Source organism: Sceloporus undulatus, chromosome 2, assembly GCF_019175285.1.
Source record: "Sceloporus undulatus isolate JIND9_A2432 ecotype Alabama chromosome 2, SceUnd_v1.1, whole genome shotgun sequence".
Lineage (NCBI taxonomy): Eukaryota > Metazoa > Chordata > Lepidosauria > Squamata > Phrynosomatidae > Sceloporus > Sceloporus undulatus.
In genome coordinates this window covers 166,288,432-166,312,151 of record NC_056523.1, presented here as the reverse complement: position 1 = coordinate 166,312,151, position 23,720 = coordinate 166,288,432, and the positions used below count along the sequence as shown (strand labels likewise).

Here is a 23,720-nt window from a genome sequence, read left to right as displayed (position 1 = left end):
TGGCCTACCTTTCTCTCCCCCTCAGAGGCCAGGATGGAGTCAGATGCCTTGTGGGAAGGGTTCAGTTCCTTTAGGGAGGCCCGATGGCAATGGCCTACCTTTCTCTCCCCCTCAGAGGCCAGGATGGAGTCAGATGCCTTGTGGGAAGGGTTCAGTTCCTTTAGGGAGGCCCGATGGCAAGACCTACCTTTCTCTCCCCCTCAGAGGCCAGAAGCTCATTCTCCAACATGAGCTGGAGAATGCCATGATAGAATTATAGAGTTGGAAGAGACCTCAAGGACTGTCAAGTACAACCCCACCTCCCCTTCTGCCATGCAGGAATACCTAATCAAAGCATCTGACAGATGGCCATCCAGCCTCTGCTTTAAAATCTCCAAAGGAGATTCCATCACGCTCTGAGGCAGCATATTCTCAAGTATGATACCAGAGACCATTCACACTACACAATTATAGTGCTTTAATTACCATGGTTCCATCCTGTGGAATTCTGGGGCTTGTAGAATGGTCAGAGGCAACAGGAGCGCTCTGGCTGAGAATTTAAAACCCCTCTCCCTAAATTACCAATCCCAAGATTCCTTAGGAGCCCTAGTGACGCAGTGGTTAAATGCCAGTACTGCAGCCACATTGTGAGTTTGATCCCAGGGGCTCCTTCGTAGGTCAGTAAAATGAGTACCCAGCTTGTTGGGGACAATTGGCTTACACATTGTAAACTAGAGTATGCTGAGTTCACTATTAAGTGGTATAGAAATGTAAATGCTATTGTTATATTGCTATTGCTTAGGATGTTGCTATAGCAGCTGAAGTGAAATCCTAACACTGTAACAGTAGTGTGAATGGACCTCTGATCATCAACAGATCTGCTCAAGTCTTGCAAACTCACAGCAGCTATGCCCTCCTTGGCTGAATCAATCCAATGTGGTCTTCCTCTTCTACTGGCTTCTTAGTGTTCGCAAGAACTTGGAAGGTTAAGCACATGGAATGGCCTCTGCCAATCCTTGAAGGAGGCATGTATGTGGCAGTAGTAGGGGATTCCATGCTGAGGGAATCAGTTTGTGGGCCTTACAAGATATGTCAAGAGGTGTGCTGTTTTCCTGGGGCAAAAATCTGTGATTATGACGGACAGGCTGGCAAGGCTCACCAAGCCCAATGACTGTTATCCCTTACCTTTGGTCCACATGGGAACCAATTACAGTAGATCAAGGGAAGTGATAGTACCATTCTGTGGCCAGTCCTCATCTGGAATATTGTGTCCAGGTCTGGGCACCACAATTCAAGAAGGATGTTGAGAACTTGGAGCGTGTCCCAAGGAGGGCGACCAAAATGGTGAAGGGTCTGGAAACCATGCCCTATGAGGAGTGCCTTAGAGAACTGGGTATGTTTAACCTGGAGAAGAGAAGGTAAAGCGGTGGCATGATAACCACATTTATGTACTGTATTTTAAGGGGTGTCATACTGAGGATGGAGCAAACTTGCTTTTTGTTGCTTCAATGACGATGACAGAACAAAGGATTCAAACTACAGGAAAAGCAATTCCACCTCGACATTAGGAAGACTCTCCTGACAGTAGGAGCTGTTCGACAGTGGACTACATTGCCTCAGAGAGTGGTGGAGTCTCCTCCCTTGGAGGTCTTTAAACAGAGGTTGTATAGTTGGGGGTGCTTTGATGGTGAGTTCCTGCATGGCAGAGGGTTGGACTGGCAGGTCCTTGGAGTGGGTCTCTTCCAACTCTTGATTCTACTTAACAGAGTATTATTGCCTTTTCCAAAGAGTCATATCATCTCATGATGTTTTTTCAGCCTCAAGTTTAGTCATTTAAGAGTTAAGGCTGATTTGCTTGCAGATCCATTCATTTGTGTTGTCGAACAGCCCATGGTATCTCTGTGGATGGTAGTCCATGAACCTCCCTCTGGGGGAGAAATGGTTTTGTTTTGAAGTTAGCACAGTTGTTTTGAACCTGCAGCCTTCTAAACTGGAGTTTTAGACCGGACAATTAATGGCCCTTTTGGTATTTGTTAGATTGCAGTTCCCATGGCCCTTTGCCATTGGTTATGCTCCCTGCCCTGAGATGTATTGAAACTACGACTCTTAACTACATCTGAAGTTGGCTGTCCCTGCCTTAGATGTGGTAAATTCATATATTTGGGTGGGAAGCAGGTGACCCTTCAAATGATCTGCCCCATTGGCTATGGCCCCTAGGCCTCCTGGGATTCACAGGCCACCCAGAGCTCTAGGGCTGCAGGATTCCTCTCTGGCCTGTTAACCACTGCCTTCCATGCCAGCATCCTCTGAAGAGGCAGCCGGAGAGGGAGGTGGAAGGTCAAGCACAAACTCTCCCAAAACGTGGGCCACAGCGCCTGAAAAACTATGGACGTCTGTCCCTATGAGGGCCCTTAGCCTTTGTCGGTGGGCCACCTGCGTCCTCCTTGGCAGTGAGGAGGACATCTAGCCACCCTGCTCCATTTTGAGAAGGCCTAAGAAGAGGCGGGGACTTGTGTCAGTGTCCCTATGAGGGCCCTTAGCCTTTGTCGGTCCTCCATGCTGTGCCACGGGGCCTCCCTGGCGGCGAGGGGGCCATCCTGGGCCCGCCCTGCTGCTGCTGCTGCTCCCTGTCGAGGAGGCCTGAGATGAAGAAGCAGGAGTGTGTGTGTGTCCCTATGGGCGCCATCAGGCCCTGCATGAGGAGCCCTGGGGCCTGGCCCTCCTTGGCGTCCTGCGCTGGCGGCGCTCTTCCTCTGGAGGGCGTCCCTCCATCCCTCCCTCCCTCTGCTGCTCCGGACTCTAGCCGGGGAGCGCCGCCTAGCCTGGGCCCGCCCGCTTCTCCCATGTGACCCTCGCCTCGCACTCGGCGGCCAGCAGCAGGAGAAGGAAGGGAGAGGCAGCAGCAGGAGGAGGAGGAGGAGGAGGAGGAGGAGGGCGGCCTCGGCGCTCAGGCTGCTTGCTGCGGGAGAGCCAAGGATTATGGCTGAGGAGGTCTCCGCCGCCGCCGTTGTCGCTGGTGCCGAGGCGGCTTTGCGTGGCAGGAGCTGAGGAGGAGGAGGAGGAGGAGGAGGCCGGCGTTTCCTTCCCCTTCCTCCCCATCCATCCCTCCCTCCATCCGTCGCCCTCGTCGCCATGGCCGAGCCTCCGGGCGGCAACGGGGCCGCCGTCTCCCCTCCCGCAGGACTGCCCCGCGAGGTCCGCGAGCAGCTGGCCGAGCTGGAGCTGGAGCTCTCCGAAGGTGAGGCCCAGGCCCCTCCGAGGGAAGGAAGAAGGCCCTCCATTTTGAGCAGCACCAAGAAGCATGTCTGGGTTGTGAGTGTGTCTGTGTGGGTGTGTGTATAGATGTGTGTATATGGGTGTCTGTGTGTGCATATATATATATGTATAGATGTGTGTGTATATATATATATGCCTGTGTGTGTGTGTGGAGTGTTTTTTGAGTTTTTCAATTTGGTCGCGTCCTCCATTCCTGGGCCCTCCTTGGAGGACCCCCTGGCCTCTCTCCCCCGAGGGAAAAGGGGAGAGGAAGGGGCCACTCCATGGGGGCTTCCCTGCCGATGGCCCTCCTGCCTAGTGGCCAAAGGAGGAGGACCAAGGCTGCAAAATGGAGGGCCCTTCAAGGGACCAAGTGATAAACCCCTGCTGCTTCTTAGTCATGCACAGAATGGGAAGCATTTGGGAAAGGTTGAAATGGAGGACGTGTCCTGGAAAAGGAGGACGTCTGGCACCCTCTTCGGAGGCAAGACAGAGCTGGGCAGCTTTCCTTCTCTCTCTCTCTCTCTCTCTCTCTCTCTCTCTCTGCCCCCTCTTCTTTTCTGAGTCTTGGTTCCAAATTCATTTTATTTAAGGGGCATTTGTGGGGAAAGAGGCCCCTTCTCTGAACAGCCCCCCCCCCCACAGGCCCAGTAGTACCCTCTTTTCCTTAGGGTATGGCATTTGGGTCTTTCTGTTTAGGAATGTTTATGTCTATATGTGAAGGTTATATAAGAGGTGAGATCATTTGTGGGTCTCTTAATCTTTCTTGCTAGACCCATAAGTATATCTCTTTATGTCCCTTTTCTACCTGGGTTTTAGCCTTCCCTTTGCAGCCTCAGTTTCCTCTTTCTCTGGTCTGTCTGGCTGCATAAAATCACATCCCACTTCCTTGCATTTCCTCCCCTCCTCTCTTTCTGAGAGGTGAGCATTCCTTTCTTTGCCATTGCTTTTCTGCCATCTATAGAGAACCTTGTCACCTGCTTTCCATTGTAGTGGGTCAGGAGGAGATATTGGAGAGGGGAGCTCTGCAAAGACTTCCTGGTTTTGCAAGAAGCTGCGCTGTAGATAGGCAAGAACGGCAAATGCAAGACAGAAGCTGAAATCTGGCATTGTGGTGTGGGCTTCCATGTTGGCTGAGCAGCAGGCCTATTACGTGCCTGGTTTTTGTGACACTTTCTGTGCTCTTCTTCATGGTGGGCTTATGTTCATTCTGTCAAGGGCCCCATCTGTCCACACGGTGATACCATCATTGCTTGAAGGTTAGGCTAGGCATACCCCCAGCCGCCTCATCACAGTTGCCTATCTGTGAGCATTTAGGTGGGTGCTTGAAATACTTTTTGATGAGAAGGTGGGAGGGTAGGAGGGTTGAGGAGATTAAGGGAATGTTTTTATTATTGATTATATAATTTGTATTTGAACTTTGCTGTTACCCGCCTTGATCCTCAAAAAGGGAGAGGCAGGATACAAATAAATATTTATTATTATTATTATTTATTTATTTATTTTGCAGCGGAGTCATGAGATTGGTTCTCAGCAAGAGCAAAAGAGTCTGACCTTGTCCAGTTGTGGTGCTTGAAATATGATTGAAAAGATAATGCTTCCCTTCAGCAAAGGACCTAGAGGCACGTGAACAAGGCAAAATTTACATACTTTGGACTACCTTTCCGAGGGCAGAAGAATTTAAATATCTTAAGGCCGACCGGTTAAAATGCACAATTTCTTTCTTACCATTCTGTCAAGCTCAGTGTAAAGTGGCAAATTCTCATCCCAGAAGACAAATGAGGGCATTGATGTGGATTCAGTGTTTATTGACATGGATTCAGTGACATGGCTTGAAGCACCCACCTAGATGCTCACAGAAGGTAACAGGAATGAAATGGATGGGGGTATGCCTACCCAATCCCTTAAGCACCAGTGGTTCCCAAACTCTGGCCTTTCAGGTATTTTGGACTTCAGCTCCCAGAATTCCAAGATGGTTGAGGCCTCTGGGAGCTGGAGTCCAAAGCATCTGGATTACTGGAGTTTGGGAATCACTGTGCTTAAGCAATGATGGTACTGTATCATCATTGCGTAGACAGATGAGGCACTTGATTCCCATGGATTGGGGAAGATCACTGCTTGATAAGATTCTTGTAGATCAGTGCTTCTTGAACTATTTAGTGTGGGGGACTGCCAGTCCATCCGTCCCCCACCCCATGTGCCAGATACTGATATCCTGTTTGTGACCCTTGGCTACAATGGTGTCTTTCTTTCCTGGAAGCTCTCCAGGGACCAATAGCTGATGATTGTTGGTGTCCCAGCACCATTTACAGCAGCACTGCTATATGTCATTTTATTATTTGAATCCACGTCAATGCCCTTGTTTCACTTTCAGCTGTTTTCTAAGATGAGAATTTGCCACTTTATTCTGAGCATGACAGAATGGTGAGAAAAAAATTGTGCATTTTAACCACTTAAACAAAGATGATTAAATTCTCCTGCCCTTGGAAAGGTAGACCAAAGTATGTCTTCAAGGTGCTAGTAAATTTTGGTTTGTTCATATGCTCCTAGGTCTTTTGTCTAAGGGAGAAGCTATCTTTTCAACCATATTCAGAGGGAACAGAGTGACTTGATATCATAGAATTGTAGAGCCTCTGTCTCCTCTTGTCCTTTGTATTATGTAAATATATTCATTCTAATGTGTTCCGTGGGCCATTTCCTTCTTTACTGGCTGTCATCTTGTGGATTTTACTATCTTTTTCAAGAGAAACTTGGGGGTGGGGGTACTGTGGGTGTGGAATTTGGGATAACAATGAAGGGTAGGGGAAGAATAATGTGTTTTCCATATGACCTTTGCAAGCTGCTACATGCAGCTGTAATCAATTAACATAAAGTTCCTGTTTATGGTGAAAACAAAACCTTAAGTTGTGTTTGAGCCATGAATGGCACACTTCCTCTCTTCTGTGGTTGCTTTAGGGGAAAAAAGGCTCCAAGTTGAGTTTTCTGCAAGCTGGTTCTTAAGCTATTGTCCTCAGTCATAACGAAAATGAAACCCGCGGATGGTTTTTTATGAAACAGAAGAAGCTGTGTGTTGAAGCTGAGAATGGAATGGAAATTCATTGGTGAGAGAACAGAACACACAGAGCTCATTCTTACTGGGAGTTTCATTCTGGTTTGCATTATACAAAAATTGTATAGAACTTATAGCTGTGTGTATCTTTATTTTTCTGTTGTTGTTTCAGAAGAGAAATGTTATGTGAGCAGGGATAAGTTGCTTGGGTATGATGGATGGAAACTCAAGAAAATATGTTAATCTCGTTCAAGTACTTTCATTAACTCCCCTCAGTTCTTGGGTTTTTAATTTACCCTGCAGCATGCATAGTAGTAAGGATTCAAGAAATAGGCCCAAATGTGTTATTACACAGAATGTAACACGGTCTCAGTCAGCCATCCCCAGTGTGCATGGCCATTGACAACGTTGGCTGGGATGGTAGGAATTTGACACAGTTGGAAGGCACTGGGCTGGAGAAAACTGGCCTGTGTTCTGATGTTCCATAACTGTGTACGTACCTGACTGAAAACCGAGCAGAGAGTTGCTTGGACTTTCTGCATGGTTTATTTATAATGTTCTATGACAGCAGTTTGAATTATTTCAATAATACCATGTAACTATATGTTGCAGATAGTATATGTAATTATATCTATGGATTTATTCAAAAATTATGCCTTATTTCTGTACAATTAATTTGTTCTTTATAACTGGAATCAGATTCTCCATGTAGAGGACAGTCCATAATTCTGTGCTCTCCTGCTTTGTTGATAGGCAGCAAATCTCTTTCTGACACACCCTTGGAATAAATTACTTTGGTAACAGTTACGTGAACAGGCAGTTCAGGAGAAGCAGCATATGCATCTATTAAAAGAGGTGTTGGTACTTGTTTAGTTGCTTATGTTGATTTCTTTCTGAGTAAGAGTTTAATGTGCCACTTGTATTGTTAAAGGTCTTAGCTTGTCATCAAAGTCCCTATCACACTAGGCTTCCTTAATAGTGCTCATTCTCTATGGTGCTGACTTTCTTGGAGGTTCCAGACATTTTAAAGGTTTCACTCAGTACACTGATAGGTCACTTTGCAGCATGCACTGTTAGTTGGAAAGCCTTTTCATACCAATTATTTGCTCCAGTTGTATTCATAGAAACTTCATTTAAGTATTTAGCTCATATCAGGTAATCTTATTTCATTTTGGTGAATGTTGACAGTATGAAGTAATGATAAAGATAGGTCTCTTAATGTCCTTCTGGTTGAATCTTAATTGCTGAATTTACTGGCACATTCAGTTGCTGGTGAAACATTATTTAAACCTTTTTTTTTTGCTGCATTGATCATTTTACTTAGCTCTTTAAAAACATTTTTGCACAGTTTGACCTTTTAATGTATACTGTTCAGTTTTCATGGGAAATCTTGCTTTGCTTGTGCAGTGTTTGATCTTGAAATTCTTTAAGTAGCAGCTCAAAGCACTGCAGTATTTTTTTTAGCATAACTCAGTGAGAATACTAATTTATTATGAAAGCCTGTTTGCATAAATGATGCATGTGTGCTGCTGTGGTAGCTTGCATGTCTGCATGTTGGTATTTCTGTGCTGCATTGTCAGTCATGTGCTGCTTGTGATTTGTCACTGAACATCATTCTAGTAGATCAAAAATCTTCCTTCAGTATTTGGGCTCATGTTTGTTTTTCCCCATCTAGCATAAGGAGTGTGTATAATACATATATAAGCTGATTTAATAATAATTTTCCCCTACTGAGGAAACTTTGAAAGAGCTATCAGAGCGTTTCCACACCCTTGATCAAAGTATGCTGTTGTGATAATTAATGAGAGTTAAAGTGTTGCAAACATATGGTAAGTTTGTAGAAATTACCCATCAGGAAGCCTTTTGAGTGTCCTTAATGTTGAGGAATCATTGTAGGCATCATGTAGGCAAAAACTGAACAGATCTAAAGACCTGCTTCCCTCTGTCACACTTATAAAAATGGATACATGGAAGACCCATCAACAGTGGTTTGTCATAGTGCTGAAAGTCAACTATGTTTTTGTGGCCTTTCTCTATTTGATTTAGATGTAACTGTGTTTATAGTTGCATACATATAATTATGTAAAGTGAATTAAAATGGTTGCCAGACATGTGCTACTTGGAGTTGCACATGGCCCATAAAAGGTCCAGCTCCAGACAGAAATGGGGAGCTATGGGGGAAAGTTCTGTGGCAGTAGTGGTTTCTACCTCCCAATGATGTCTGGGGCCTGGCTTCCTCTGTTAGCCTTGGGAGTGATAGGGCAGCTGTGTAATGCACAGGAGAAAAGTCATGGATTGCATTCCAGCTTTCCTGTTTGTACAGATTAAAAAGGGATCTGGTTCTTTTCATCATCTTGTTTCATCAACAGTTATCTTACTTTTTTCACTGGGAGTTTATTGTTTGTTCTGTGGGTGTTTCTGCTGAGGGCTTTGAATAATCTCTGATAGGAGCCATATGTTTCCATTTTGTTTCTGAAAGGGGAAAGAAGAGCCAGATCAGAATGGGTAGAAATATTACTGGGTCTCCAGGAGAGTGAGCAGTCTTGGTGCTTCCAGATGAGGCTTTTATGATAAAAATCACCTGTCCTCAACATGGAACATATGGGAAGTACAAGGGTTGTCTCCATCTCACTTGCAATGTGCCCACGACTGCTTCTGTCTTTTTATTTTCTTTTGATAAAACCTCAATTGGAGAGAAATATGGATATGTTTCATATTATCTTCTGACTATCAGCACTAGGAGCTATCCACCTGGAGGCATCATATATGGATGCCATGTTCATACAAGTACATCTAGTGACATTAGTTTGTGAGTAAAATGTCTTCAGAGGATCACATAAGAAAAGTGGTTTCCCAAGATTCTGATCTTCCCAGCTTCTATTTTTTCCCCCAAAGTTTAACTAAATGTCTACATCTTCAATCATAACATTGTGCTGTTTGGAAATATGTAAGCATTTGTTTGTTTATTTTGCTAAGAAAGGAGCCTATGTTTCTTGTAACTCAAGGAGTGGGGCCTACAGCTTGCATTATTTCATCTGTGCTATTTCGTTTTCCTGAACTGTTTTTATTCTTTGCTTCTTTTCTTTCTGTTATTGTGTATTAGCCTGGATATTCAAAATCTTCATGATATCTGCATGCAGTTATTTAACATTAGCCTAGGCTCTGATGAGAGCCAGCATGATATAGTGGTTTGAACATTGGGTTATGCCTGCTTGACCATGGAAACCCACTGGGTGACCCCTGGGCAAGTCACCTTCTCTAAAACTCAGAGGAAAGTAAGGGCAAACCTCTGAACAAATCTTGCCAAGAAAAGCTTGGATGGGAGACTGCCAATGAATACCAGGTGCTGAAGGCTATATTTCAGAGAAAGGAACTGGCAAAACCACCCTACAGAATTCATGGGGTCACCATAAGTTTACAGATGACATGAAGGCACACACGCACACTTCCTGCTAATACGTGTAATTCATTGATGTTATTCAAGCAAGATTTGGATTTGCTAGTTGCACATTTTGGGAGAGAAGGGTTTGTGTGCATTGGGTAGAATCTGGAACTTTGGCTTTAAGGCCACACTCACAGTAATATTGTAGGGGTTTCAGGCCATGGGGCCGTGTTCTGAAAGAGCTTATTCCTGATGTTTCACCAGCAACTGTGGCTGGCATCTTCAGAGAATGCTGGCATGGATGCTGGCGAAATGTCAGGAATAAACTCTTGCAGAACACAGCCTCATGGCCCAAAAACCTATGGATTCCGGCCGTGAAAACCTTCAACATCACAATATTTGTAAGGTCATATTCACAGTGGGCAAGCATTTGAATCATTATAGAGCATTTTTGAATGTAAAACCAATGTAATCTACCATCAGATCCACACCAATCTTGAAGAACAGCAACAAATTGTGTGTGGGTCCGTGTGGAATATCTGTCATTGTTTGATTTGGCTTATTTAAAGCTATTGATCCTGTATAGGTTTGATGCACCAACTGGCTGGTTGCATTGTCGTCTAACAGAATGCAAGCATAACAGTTGCTGCAGTCTCTTAAGTTTCTGCCTTCTTATTTCCCTCTAAATAGTGGGCCATTGCTTTAGGTGAATTAGTGATGTGATTTAGTTTTGGGGTGCTGTTGCTTGGTGGATTCCCCCCCTCCTTTCACAACTCATAACTCAGCTAAGGATGCAGAGTAAAATATCTGTTTTGCATGGTTCGCACTACATCAGCATATGGGCTATAGCAAAATGGAGCAGCAGGATTATTTTAAATAATCACCCAAAATAGAAAATCACAGTTTGCAGTAATAAGGCTGTTTTTGAGAATGATCTGTGAAACCAAAGCTGCAGTGTGCAGTATTTCTTTGGTAAGTCCTTTCACATATCCTTTTGTCAGAACTGAATGAAAATTACACAACCTCTGTTCTAGGATACTTCAGAATCCTAGAAAGATGAGAGGTCAATTTGCTAATCTTTCATCTGAGAAGAAAGCATCTGCAGTAGTCTGTTGTGGTAGAGAAGTGTAAAAGGTGGCCTCCTAGCTCCCTGCAGACACCCTTCTTTCCCTAATACATAGTTTGAGATCTACAGGAAGTAGTTCTGCCTATCTTGCCAGAAGAGTTTTGTATTGGCTTCAGCAGGTTGTATTCTATTTCCTGAAATGAGCAGTGTTGAGTCCACCAATAAAGTTTGGGATAAATCCATGAAAAGGAGGGAGGTGCCAGGTGAAAGGAAGAGGTGGACTCATTGGATGAATATTTTATTTATTTATTTATTTATTTATTTATGCCTTTGATCAAAGTGGAAGATCTCTTAAAGGCCCAGAGCTATTGGAGGAAAATCTCACACTTTCTGTCTTTCACCACTAACCCTGTTGCGAATGTGTGAAGAGAAAACTGGAGAACCAAAGTTTAAGCCAGCCTCTTCATCATGTGACCATTGGGTGTTTTTACTTGAAAACAACTAGGAAAGGTAGGAGTAAAAAGCTGGAGTTCCTTAGTCTTTCTCTCAACTTGTTGCACTGGTTGTCATTTTTAGCATGAAGCAATTCACTGCCTTGATCATTTGTGGTGTGGACCTTCCTGCACTTGGAGCTGTGCTGGAACTGAGTTGAGACCCCTACATAACTTCCTACAGCTGTAGAGAACTAGAGAACAGCCCTTAGAACAACTTGATACATTTCCTTCTGTTTCCCAACTAGTCGGTGTACATCCTACATTTGTTAGGATTTTTGCTTATATGTGACACAACAGCTGCAGTTTGTGGCCTTTATAGTAGGAAATGCTGTGTGCCACAGTGTTTTCAGCCTAAATATGGTGTCTGCAGAACTGTCTCACTGGGCTTTTGGAGTTGAGGGTTTGGGCAAGCATGTGAGGGACAGGAGTGATCTGGCATACTTTGTATAGTTTGAAAAAGCTTTGTTCACAATCCCTCACTAAGTACACTTGAGCAAACTTAGCAGTCATGAGATAAGAGGAAAGGTCCTTTGAAGTACGTGTAACTGGGTAAAGAACAGAAAGCAGAGCATAGAAATAAACTGACAGTTTAAACAGAGGAGGGATGTAAAGGGTGGCATCCTCAAAAGATGTGTGTTGACAGTGGTGCTGTGTTTACTGATGACACCAGCTTATTCAGGGCATTTAAAACAAAACAGAATATAGTGTGCCCTTGTTATCTGCTGGGGTTGGGTTCCAGGACCACCCCCCCACCCCCGTGGATACCCAAATCCGTGGATACTCAAGCTCCATTAAATACAGTAGCATAGTAAAATGGTGTCCCTTATATAAAATGGCAAAAACAAGGTTTGCTATTTGGAATTTATATTATTTTTTATTTTTTTTCAAGTTGTAGATTATTGAATCTCTGGAGGACTGTCTGTAATAGGGCCAGTGGGAAACTGGAAGGATTTTTCCTATCTCTTGCAGTTTTATCAAAAATGAATTGGGGATAGTCAGTGGGTGTGCTTTGGATGTGGTTTAGGTGCTCTGTGATGAAATGAGAAGGAGAAGGGGTGGAAATTTCAATTTGATTTCCTTTCAATTTGAGATGACAAAGTAACCAAGGCATGGTACAGACTGCCAGAAGAGGCGCCAAGGAGGCGCCTCTCTTTGCTGCAGAGCAGCGCCACAGCAACCAGATTGTGCAACACTGCTGCGCAGCAAAAAAGGAGCAGTAAAAAGCAGCTCCTTTTTACCATGCAGCTGCACTGCAGCAAACCTGCAAAGACGCCCGATGGCGTCGCGGCTGCACGCTGCGCAGCTGTGATGTCATAGCTGTGCACCCCGTGTGAGTGGTGCTGTGCAGCTGCAATGCCCTGTTACAGGCGAGGGTTGCCAGGCGTGTGGGTGCTCCGCCCACCAGGCAACCCTCGCAGGTAACAAGGGCACCGCAAAGGCCCGTCTGTTGAGGGCCCAAGGCACTTTAAACATTTTTTTTTAATGTTTATAGAAAAACAGCAACAGCCTAGTGACAAATGACACCCTTCACCAAAATGGGACTTGTCAGAGGAGTCAAGAAGGTAAATTTTGCTTACTGCCCCACTCCTTTTGCAGCCAGAGTAGCCCAGTTCTGGAGTCTGTCTGTCTCTCTCTCTCTCTTAAACACACACACCCTGGAAATGTAAGTAGAAAAGAATCTTATAATTTAAAGAACCATTTATTTTAATAACTTTGCCTTCTGCCTCTTCTTGTTGCTTAGAGTTTCAGGCTTGATTCATTATTGGCAAGCCAGCAACTACTTTAGTCTCATCTTAACTCATTGCTGGCAGACAAAAGCCAGCATCTACCTTAGACTGATCTATCCTGGATCAGGAAACCCCTCTCCCCACCCACAACCAAGTGGTGGTGGTGGTGGTGGGGAGGCAGAAAGCTGGGAGGCATCTGTACTTGTGACAAATGTCTTTTAAATACTATTTTCATGAATATTTCTCTGTGTAAAAGAGGTGTGTGTGACTTTTTGTGGCTTACATTAAAAAGACAAGACATTCTGAGTTAATGTCTGAATAGGCTCATATTGCCTTTGAAAGAGAAGAGGTGAGGTGAATGTGCTAGTTTGAAGTAAGATCTACAGTTGCAACTTCAACTTTGTTTGGGAGTACTTACACCTTGTTAACGAATGTCAACATTTTTAATGGGAAACTAGCTTGATTTTGTGATACCAGTTGCTGTTTTTCTTCTTTTCCAACTTGAATGCATTTCCTGTTCATGGTGCTCTCTCTCTTTTGTCTGTAACTTTAGCATTCTCTGATACTAACAATGAGAAATTCTCATTTTTGGCTCCTGTTTTTAACAAGCTGATGTATTTAACCTGTATGTATGGTATTGATTTTTCCTCTTTTGTTTTCCTTTCCAGTTCAGTTAAGAACAAGACAAGCTTCATGTTTCTTTTTCTAATGAAAAACCTTTGCTTTCAGCCAGGATTTGAGATCCCTTTTCCTAAAATGCTAAAATGAACAATTTTTTAAAAATTGCTATGTTCCTTTGTGTGCTCTGTGCAAAGCAAATTTTTAAAAAATGAATTTGGAAAGTTCTAATAAAGCCCTTGGGAGGGAAAAAACTTAATTGTGCAAATGGTTTCAATTATGAAAACATTGCATATTCCTGATTTTTAAATTGTTGAGAAGGACAAGAAGCTTTTATGTGAGCCAGTGTGGTGTTGTGGTTTGGGTGTTGGAATAGGAGTAGGTGACCAGGTCTGAATCCCCACTCAGCCATGAAAACCCACTGGTGATTGGGTTAGTTACACTCTCTCAGCTGCAGAAGAAGGCAATAGCAAACTTCATTTGAATAAATCTTTCCAAGAAAACCCTGTATAGAGTCTCCATAGGTCAGAGTTAATGTAAAGGAACACAACAACAACAAGATGGGTATTGCAGTACTTCCTCCAACCCCTGGAAATCAACAGTGCAATTTTATTCATGTTTTCTTCGAAGTAAGTCCCAGTGTATTCAGTGGGAATTATTTCTAGCATTTACTTCTAGGACTGCACCTCTAGTTAGGCAACTCCTTAGCTTCTGGGATATGAACAGAAATTTCCCAAACATTTTTCAAGCACATCTGCACAGCTAAAAGGAGTGGGAATGGTGTTTTTAAATAAATAAGTGGGTGCTGAGATCTTCATTCTGTCTGAATTCTGCAGTGAATTCCCAAATCCTGTGAGTTATGGGTGTTCTTGCAGAATAAGTTACAACAGTACAGAGAGCTCTATCTGTTGTTCACTGTATTAGAGGATAGCCAGTTTGATATCCTTCTGTAAGTGTTTGGCCACTTGGGTGTAGTACCTAATTGTGCAGGTTAGATGATCAATGGGGTAGGTTTTACAAATGCAAACAGATGACTTTTTCTGACTTCATTTAAAGTCAGAGGGCTTATGAATAATGAACCAGAATTCTGAGCCACTCTGGTTTATCATAGCCAAACACAGCTTATATCATGCTTTTTTTTCTATTTTAGACCAAATTGACTACGGCTGTAGGGTGCAAGGAACAGCTTAGTGTTTACTTTCAGATGGGGACAGAACAATAGTTTGATAGGTTTGAAACATTTGAGTGCCTGCTTGGATTCTTTTGGAAACAGCCTTTGAGTCCATGAAATTGGCTTTCAGGTGAAACTAGTATTGTGACCTCCATGCCACGGGAAGATTGTTATCACTTCATGCTTTAAAACGGTTTCACACTTTGAAAAGTCAAAGGCTTTTATGGCCGTCATCCATAGTTTTTGTGGGGTTTTCGGGCTATGTGGCCATGTTCTATAAGAGTTTGTTCCTGATGTTTCGCCAGCATCAGTGATTGGCATCTTCAGAGAATGCTAACCTGGAAGAGTGTGTGTGTGTGTATATATATATATACACACATACACACTGTGTGACTCTGGGTGAGGATGAGTGATTCCCATGTTAATCTGTGTATTGCTCTGTTGTTGATGGCCAGGCCTCAGGGTAGGAGGATATGCAAAAGAGGATTAGTGTCTGCTAATTGGTGATCATTGTTTGCTGGGAAAGCCTCTGACCCTGAGTGGTTTCTCTTTTTTCATTTGCTGAGTCCTGACTTTCGTGTCCTCCAGGACTGGTAGCCAAACTTTATTTACTTTGAGGGTTTCTTCTTTCCTGTTGAAGTTGTCCAAGTGTTTGTGGATTTCAATGGCTTCCCTGTGCGTTCTGACCTGATAGTTGTTGGCATGGTTCAGAATTTCAGTGTTTTCAAACAGCATTTTGTGCCCAGGATGGTTTGTAATGTGTTCTGCTACTGCTGATTTTTTTGGCTGACCCAGTCTGCAGTGTCTCTCATGTTCCTTGATTCGTGTTTGGACACTGCGTTTGGTGGTCCCTATGTAGACTTGTCCACAGCTGCATAGTATGCGGTAAACTCCTGCAACTGTGAGAGGGTCTCTCTGGTCCTTTGCTGAGCATAGCATTTGCTGGATTTTCTTGGTCAGTTTATAAACCATTTGGAGGTTGTTGTTCTTCACCACTTTGCCTATTCTGTCTGTGACTCCTTTGATGTATGGGAGAAATAAGTTCCCCTTGGGTGGTTGCTTGTCTTTACTCCTCTGGGTTTTTCTGGGTCTGGCAGCTCTTCTGATGTCTGAGCTGGAATAACCATTCATATGTAGAGCCTGGTCTAGGTGCTTCAATTCATCTTCCAAGAAATGGGGTTTGCAGATGGATTTTGTCCGGTCTACCAGTGTTTTGATTGTGCTGCTTTTTTGTCCTGGGTGATAGTTGGAGTTCTTGCGCAGGTATCTGTATGTGTAGATTTTCTGTTCCGGAACCCTCACGTAAGGGAAAAACATGGATGCTCAAGCCCCATTCAAATGAATGGGGCTCGTGCCCGTGGCAGCGGCGTACAGGGCACAAGCCACAGGAGCTCATGCCATTGTTTTCTTCTGGCGCACGCCTCCCTTCTGGCACGGCTTCCATCTACGTATAACGCGGGTGCACTGTACTGTGTGGAATTTTGCTCCATGGTTGGTTTATTATATTCTCTAGCAGTAGATAGCTTCTCCTTGTTCCTTCTACCAAATTACCAACATGGTGTGTTGATTTGAGTGTTGGGCAGTGATATAACCCTGGAGATTAGGGTTTGATTCCTTGTTTGGCCCTGAAAACCCACTGGGTGACCTTCGATGAGTCACACACTCTCAGCCCCAGAAAACCCCATTATAGGGTTACCATGTCAGAAATGACATGAAGGTGCACAATAGCAAACAAAACTAAAAGGAATAAGGAACAAGCCCTGGATTCCTTCTTTGGTTTGTTTGAACAAATCATTACATGCCAGGTTCCCTGCAAATCCCTGGCTCACTGTGTCACGTGAACCCAATCACTGTGGTGAAGAAAAGGTTCCTACTGGAAATGGCAACTCCGTGTTGTTCACTCTCTTTCCTGTTAAAGAGGACTATAGTCAGCCTTCCCCAGATGCCAGACATCTGGAGAACACCAGACTGTGGAAGGCCTGCTCTGAGGGTATGGTATTTTGTGAAGGTCCATATCAAAAGCTGCCTTATTCCTGCTTCAAATTATTGGCTTCCGCTGAGGTTAGGAGGGGGAGGTGAAAAATGTGGTGACATTGCTTTGTGTAGTTTCTTAGGGATGCTTTGTGAGAAGTTGAAGGGGGATTAATACCAAGTTGTTGATTTCAGCAGCAATTTCATGATCGTCATATCCTCATGTTTCACCCTTAGAGGTAACTGTATGCCAGGGTGTCTGGCTTCTTTGTCATGGAAATTTGATAAAATCTTAAATGATTTCAAAATCCATACCTTTTTTGAACATCTCTATAAAAAGAACAATGGCTCATTGCCTCAAGACATGTCCTTTCATAATGTACACTACACCACTTTGCTTTACCCCATAATGTTTACCTTGTGGCTCCTGTGTTCTGGTTGAACTAACAGCGGTGATGTCCTCCAAGTGCAGCCATTCCCTCAGGTCAAGCAAAATTAAAAAATGAAACACAAACCCTGTTGACTGAGATGATTTCAGTGAAAGAGAGAGAAGGAAATGGGAAACACTGTCCTTGTGAAAACCTCAGAGAGTGACTGTGCAGGGCCATGGAGAGCCTCTACTACATGATGTTATCTCTGTAATTATAAGGCAGTTCTGTACAGTACAGACTATGAGGCAGTTGTCTCAGTCATAGGTGAGGCAAGATTATGATAAGCGGAGCACTGTGGCATGATCCAGCATGTTTTTTTCCCCCAGATGCATCTTTTTACTCATCTAGGCCTGGAATCCTCAAATACTGACCTGTAGAAATAAGTGCCTCTCCAGCCCCCATAAAGTTGAATTTTAAATGTCCATTTGAGGTAGGAAATCTTTAAATTTCTGGCACAGGTACATATGTAGCAATCTACTTGGCTTTTTAATTACTCTGCACTTACTATGTAGTTTCAGTCTGAGGCCCAGAATAAATTATAGAAATTAATCAAATACTTGGTAAAATCAGTGGACTCCCTATATTGGGATATTTAACGTGCAAGCCAATATATTTCATGTAATTTCTACATAACAGTTTTGCCTCTTAAAAACAAAACCTGACACTTGCATTCTGAGCCTACTGTATGAATTGATGGATGTGCTTTTTCATATATGTTGTTTTTGCCTTCAAGTCATTTCCAACTTAGGACACTCTGAGGCGTAGCTATTGTGTGATTTTCTTGGCAAGATTTGTTCAGAGGAGGTTTGCCTTCCCCTGAGACTGAGAGCATGTGAATTGCCCAAGGTTACCCATTGAGTTTCATGGCTAGGCTGGGAATCAAAGCCTGGTCTCCAGAGTTGTAGTCCAACACTCAAACCACCACACTAGCTTTCTTACATAGGCATTCTTAAAACATGCTGTTTGTTCATTTATTAAAGGGAACCATTGCTTCTCAGTACACTGTCAGGCCAAAGTTGTGCTTCTTTCTCCATATAAGCTGTTCCAGTCTAAGAGTCCTAACCCTATCGGAGATTCAGCTGATGTTAGTAAAATTTGTGTGACAAGCATAGGCAAGACCAAAGTTAGCTATTAGCGTTTATAGGTGTGTCCTGAAAACCATGGCAAGAATACTTGTATGTGCATGTTGCTGGCATTGTAATCATGAGTTAGCCTATTAGGTATTGGGTTCTTTTGATAAATCTACTGCTGGACATCACAGGTGACAATACTGTGAAGAACTAGTACAGCATGTGGTCTAAGTGTCATTGCTCTGACCAGGAGGGCAGTGGCTGAGATTTTGCCACTTGCCTAAACTTGTTAGATGACTTTATGTTAAATTTATATGTATGTACAGTTGTCCCTCTATATTCGTGCCTTTGACTTTTGCAGATCTGATTATTTGCCATTTTGATTAATATATTCTCTTTAGGAATGTCTAGGTCATTCAGTGCAACTCTGCCAGATGTTGACCATAGAGTTGCACTGGAAGACTTGGAGATTCCTAGAGATGTGTTCTCTTAGGTAAAAAGAATAGTGTTTTTTATTATATATATATAATTTTTATTTGCAGTTTTTCAGCATTCACGGCAGTCCTTCACCCCTAAACCCAGTGAATGAGGAAGGACCACTGTATATGCAAAATATAATAAATTTCTGTATACTATTAACTATGTCTTTTCAGTTTTCTGCTTGGGGTTCTCCTCTTTAATTGAAATCAATTACATTCCTAATCTCAAAATGGATTGAGATCTTGTTGCAAGAGAAGGTGTGTTTAGCCCTTTTCCTTACTATGTGTCCCATCTAAACTGCTGTTTGCAACTGTCATTTTTAACAGTTTAAAAAACCTCCCTTCCATTGTAGTTCTGATTTAGGTAGGGGAATCCTCTAGCTGCTGCTAGGTTTTTAGAATAAAGACGTACCTCAAGCACCCAATTCAAATACATGGCTAACATTTAGTTTAGCTTTTAAGCAACCTACTGTGGTCTCTAATTGGAAAAATATACTTACCTGTCTCCCAAGGCTATAGGTATTGCCAGAGTAATTTTTTTGAAGCTTCTGAAGTGCTCTTAAAATACCATATAGCGGTAATTGAAAAGTAATAAATAAAGCCACTTTCTTTCATATAAGCTCAGTAAAATAATTTTGTCTTTTCTTTTTAAAAAAGAAAACCTAAGCAGGGATTTGCATTCTGAGCTTGTTACTTCAATCTGTGGATGCATAAATGAATGAATGAATAAATATGAAAGATTTTGCTGATAGCCTAAGAACTTATAGCAAGCTAATGCTAGTTAACTCTTTGCTGGTTGCTGAACACTCATCTCAAAAGTTGTCTGGTTTCCATACAATCTAAGAAGTGCTATTAAGATGCTGTCTTTATTTCTAACTATGCCTCAGTATAAATATCTGGCCCCATCTTGGCTTTACCTTGGTGCAAGGTGGAGGAAATTCATTTTGTGTGCTTGAAACCCCCATACTCTCCCCTCAATTTTTTGACTGTTATACCTTGAGAGAGAGAGAGAGAGAGAGAGAGAGAGAGAGAGAGAGAGAGATTGACAGACAAAATGTGGCAGTTTTTCTTTCCCAACACTTCCAGCCTACTCAAAATATAAAAATAAAAATGACCAAAACCAGAAGTGATGTGGATGTCACTTCTGAGCACACTGGGAGTACTGGTGGGGCTTGCAGGGGAAGGGTGACAGATAGCCCCTCTCGCCACACTCTGTAGTTTCCCACCCCTCCATTTGTACCAGCAGCTTTTGGTTCTTCTTTTTAATAAGACAGTTTCCTGCCCAGTGACGTTGGGGTGTTTCCTGAGCCTTTTTCGTAAGATAACAGGATGTGGCTTCCTACACTGCAGACAGGTTTAGAAAGGCCATCAAGTAGAGCGACTGCCTTCATAACCATTATCTGAACACATTCAGCTGTAATGTGGTCTGTTTATTTATACCTGTGGTTTGGTCAGTATACAGTACGTATTCCTATGATCTGATCTAGGCCCAGAAAAAGCATCCAGCTGTGCATTCCCCGTATAGCTTTTTAAAACAACTGATCACACATACTGGAAGAATATAGAGAAGGAAAACAAGCCTCTTTATGATTTGGATAGTGTAAACACATCCTTGAACAGAATATACCAATATGTGAATTGAGGAAATCCCATGAGCGGTGGTGGTAGTTGTGAGTAAAACACAGTTCAGCAAGTAAATGAACTGGAAGCAAAACACAGATGGCAGAAATACACAGAGTGTATCTACACTGCAGAATTAAAGCAGTTTCACACCACTTTAACTACAATGGCTCCTTCCCATGGAATCCTGGGAATTGTAGTTTGGTGAGATATTTAGCCTGGTCTGTCAGAGTGCTTTGGTGCCTCACTAAATTACCGATCCCAGGATTCTGTTGGATAGAGTCATGGCAGTTAAAGTGGTGTCAGACTGTTTTAATTCTGCAGTGTCAGTACTGTACAGCCACAGTTAAGACCAGGTGGCCCAACCCAGTTTTCACATGGACCATGTAGCATAGAATTTAACTTTTTTCACATTCACTTTCTATCAGTCCTCTGTAGCTGCTGTTAGTTCTGATGCTTTTAGGACCAAAACCTATAAGGTAGATATGGGTTTATTCTGCCCCTCTGGATGTTCTGGATTGCAACTCCTAGCATTCAGTGGTTATTTTGACTAAGGCTGCTTGGACTTGCAGTTCAGCAGTCTCTGGAGAGCTGCATAATTCTGACCCCTAATGAAAGCAATGGGATAACTCCCCTTTTGAAGTTGCAACAAATGTCAAGACCTCTGTGTGTGTACCTGCATGTGTTATCAAGTTGCCTGTTAACTTATGGTGACCCCATTAATTTCATAGGGTTTTCTTAGGAAAGGATTCTTCAGAGTTGGTTTTGCCAGTTGCTGCTCTAAAATATAGCCTACAGCACCTGATATTCATTGGTGGCCTCACATTCAAGTACTAACCAGAGCTGACTCTGCTTAGCTTTCAACACCAGAAAAGAACTGGTGCCTTTAGGCAAGCCCTTTATGTACTTGCCATTAAAGTCTTCTGCGCCTCAAGGAAGTGGGTTACATTTAGAAACACAAATGCAATTTTAGTACTGTATGATTTAGTTTATCTTGAGGCAGAATTGGTGCATCACTTGATTTACCGAAAGCTTTTGGCCCTTTGAAATTTTACTGTAGGAAATAAGACTGAAATAAATTAAAGCTGGTGATGGCATAAACTGTCATAAGGACAAAATTATATTTGTTGTATTCCTATAATTTAAAAAAAAAATCATTTGGGCCTGTCTAGAGAAGATGGCTAATCCTCACGTTACTTAGTCTTTGAATTAAACACACACACACACTCTTAATAGTGGTGAATATATTTCAGTTAAGAGAAGAAATAAGGAAACAGTCAAAGCTCTTAGGTGAAAGAAGGTTATCAGTGTGGCTGTTAGTTGTTTTTATGTTATTCTAAGCATTAATGTTCATTCTTAGTGAAATGACAACATTCCATTAGTTATACAGTATATCCTTTGCCCAAATACTAAAATAAAATGTAATGAAAACAAGTGGTTTTGCTGCATAGAGCAGCCTAATGAATTTTCTTGCAGCATTTTCCCCTTGCATTGTGGTTCCTTTCAAGGGTCTGGGAAGGAGGCAGGGCCTGTGAGTGGGTGTAGGCAGGACCTAAGAACATTTGCCATTGCTTCTTTAAAGCAGGAAATACATTGATGGAGCATGCCAGGTAGCATAAATTACCATATTGCCTAGTACTCTAGGGGCAGAGGGAGAGTTTGTTGTGCTGGTGAGCCATCACGTCAACAAAGATAAAGAAGGCACAGAATGATAACCTCACCTGGGGGCAGAGGAATGATTCAGTGTTTCTAGACTAGTTCACAAACTTCCCTCCTTCTCCACCCTGCAGTCTGCTGCTCAGCTCCTCCTGAATTTGGGAGTGGCTTCCTTAGAAGCTAGCTAGACTGATTTAGTCTCTCACTGAAACACTAATTGGCATTCTCAGGAAATTTATGCTCACCTGCTAAAGCTCTGCTCATTCAGGATTGACATTCCCAAAATGCTTCAAGGTAAATTGTTACCCTTCTCTTCTCGCACTTCTGTTTTCTGGCCCCTTCAGTAAGTTGGTGCCTTGTGCTAGTTTGTAGCAGGTTTACTCCATTTATAAAAATGAAAAAAGAATAACATGGAGAATAAGGAGCACCTTGATGAATGCTGCAAAGCTATGAATCCACAGCTTTGTTTCTGGAATATCCTTCTGGTTGTTGGTAATAGATGAGGGTCTTCCTTTGCTTATTGTTGTCCATAGATTCCTTTGTTTAGGGTTTCCCAGTGTAATCTGACAGTTGTTTATCCTTTTGGTATCTACCGTCTTTTAATCAGCTGATAATTATTTTCTGAGGTTAGGCTGAAATACAGCAATTTGCTCAAGACTACCCTGTGAGCTTCATAGGCGTCTGGAGACCTGAACTAAGTTTCTAATATCCAATCATAATCATTATAGTCTTTGGTTCTTTGTCCTTGCTTATCAAGCTATTGTAGAAGTTTAATATTTCTGTTTACTTTTCAGACTCAATACGAGCTGCTTATTTTTAAGTAGCAGTGCATTTCAGTCAATGACTCCATGCTTCTTTGTTTGTCCACATGTCTTACAAAAGATTCTGGATTGCTATTGTCCAGTTGCTAAATTAATTTATTGTGTTGTTGGGGTCTTCAGAGACATAAGGGGTTGAGTGGAGGTAAAGGTGTGGGTTTTGTCATGCCATGTGTAGAACCTGAAGTAGGATGAGTTCTTCAACTTTTAAAATCAGGGCTGGGAATCATGTGACTCTTCAGATGTTATTTGAAGGCAGCTTCCCAAAGTTCTGGCTAATATAGCCCATGATGAGAAATGCTGGAAGCTAGAGTCCATCAACAGTGAAAGGATCTCATCATGGTCACCACTGCTGTAGATGATGGCAGTGACCTATCATAGAAGATTGCGAGAGTGTCTGTGTGAAGTGCTTTGATAACTTTTGCAATTATGATTGGTTAGCTTTACCCACCAGACATACTGTTGCTGTTTTGTTTTATACTGAGGTGGAATGATACTTAATATTTATATAGAGTGCTTTTTAAATGAAAGTATATCATCTCAGTCTATACAATACACATATGTAAATGTATAACAAGGAACCTATATAATAACTCTGACAGTGGCCCTGAATTCTTTCTGGGAATAGATAGGAGAGGTGGTGAGGAGATGGAACATGGGGGGAAAAGCATAAGAAGGGAACATGGAAGACCTTTTACTGGCTCTAATTGTCTGCCTAGTCACTCATAGCTTACAAATGGGTGTGTGTGAGACAGACATAGAGTTTCTTTAGGACCTGTAACATCTTGGGTCATAGCCCAACTTAAGGTGAGTAACAGCAGGAGCAGCAGCACTACATAAATAAATTAAGAAGTATGTCCTGAAATGTATGCCCTGTATAAAGATATGCCCTGTGTCAGGAAAGGTTAAAGGCTAGTGCTATAACATATTGGTG

At 42.6% G+C, this 23,720-nt stretch overlaps 1 protein-coding gene across 1 annotated transcript in view; it reads left to right on the top strand.

Annotated features, from left to right (window-relative positions):
* Positions 1–2,867: 2,867 nt before the first annotated feature.
* LOC121920443 (disco-interacting protein 2 homolog B-like) overlaps positions 2,868–23,720 on the top strand; it is a 180,824-nt gene continuing 159,971 nt past the window's right edge. The window contains exon 1 of the mRNA XM_042447582.1: positions 2,868–3,217. Coding sequence (XP_042303516.1) covers positions 3,112–3,217 — 106 coding nt within the window. The 5' untranslated portion in view covers positions 2,868–3,111. The remainder of the gene's footprint in view (positions 3,218–23,720) is intronic.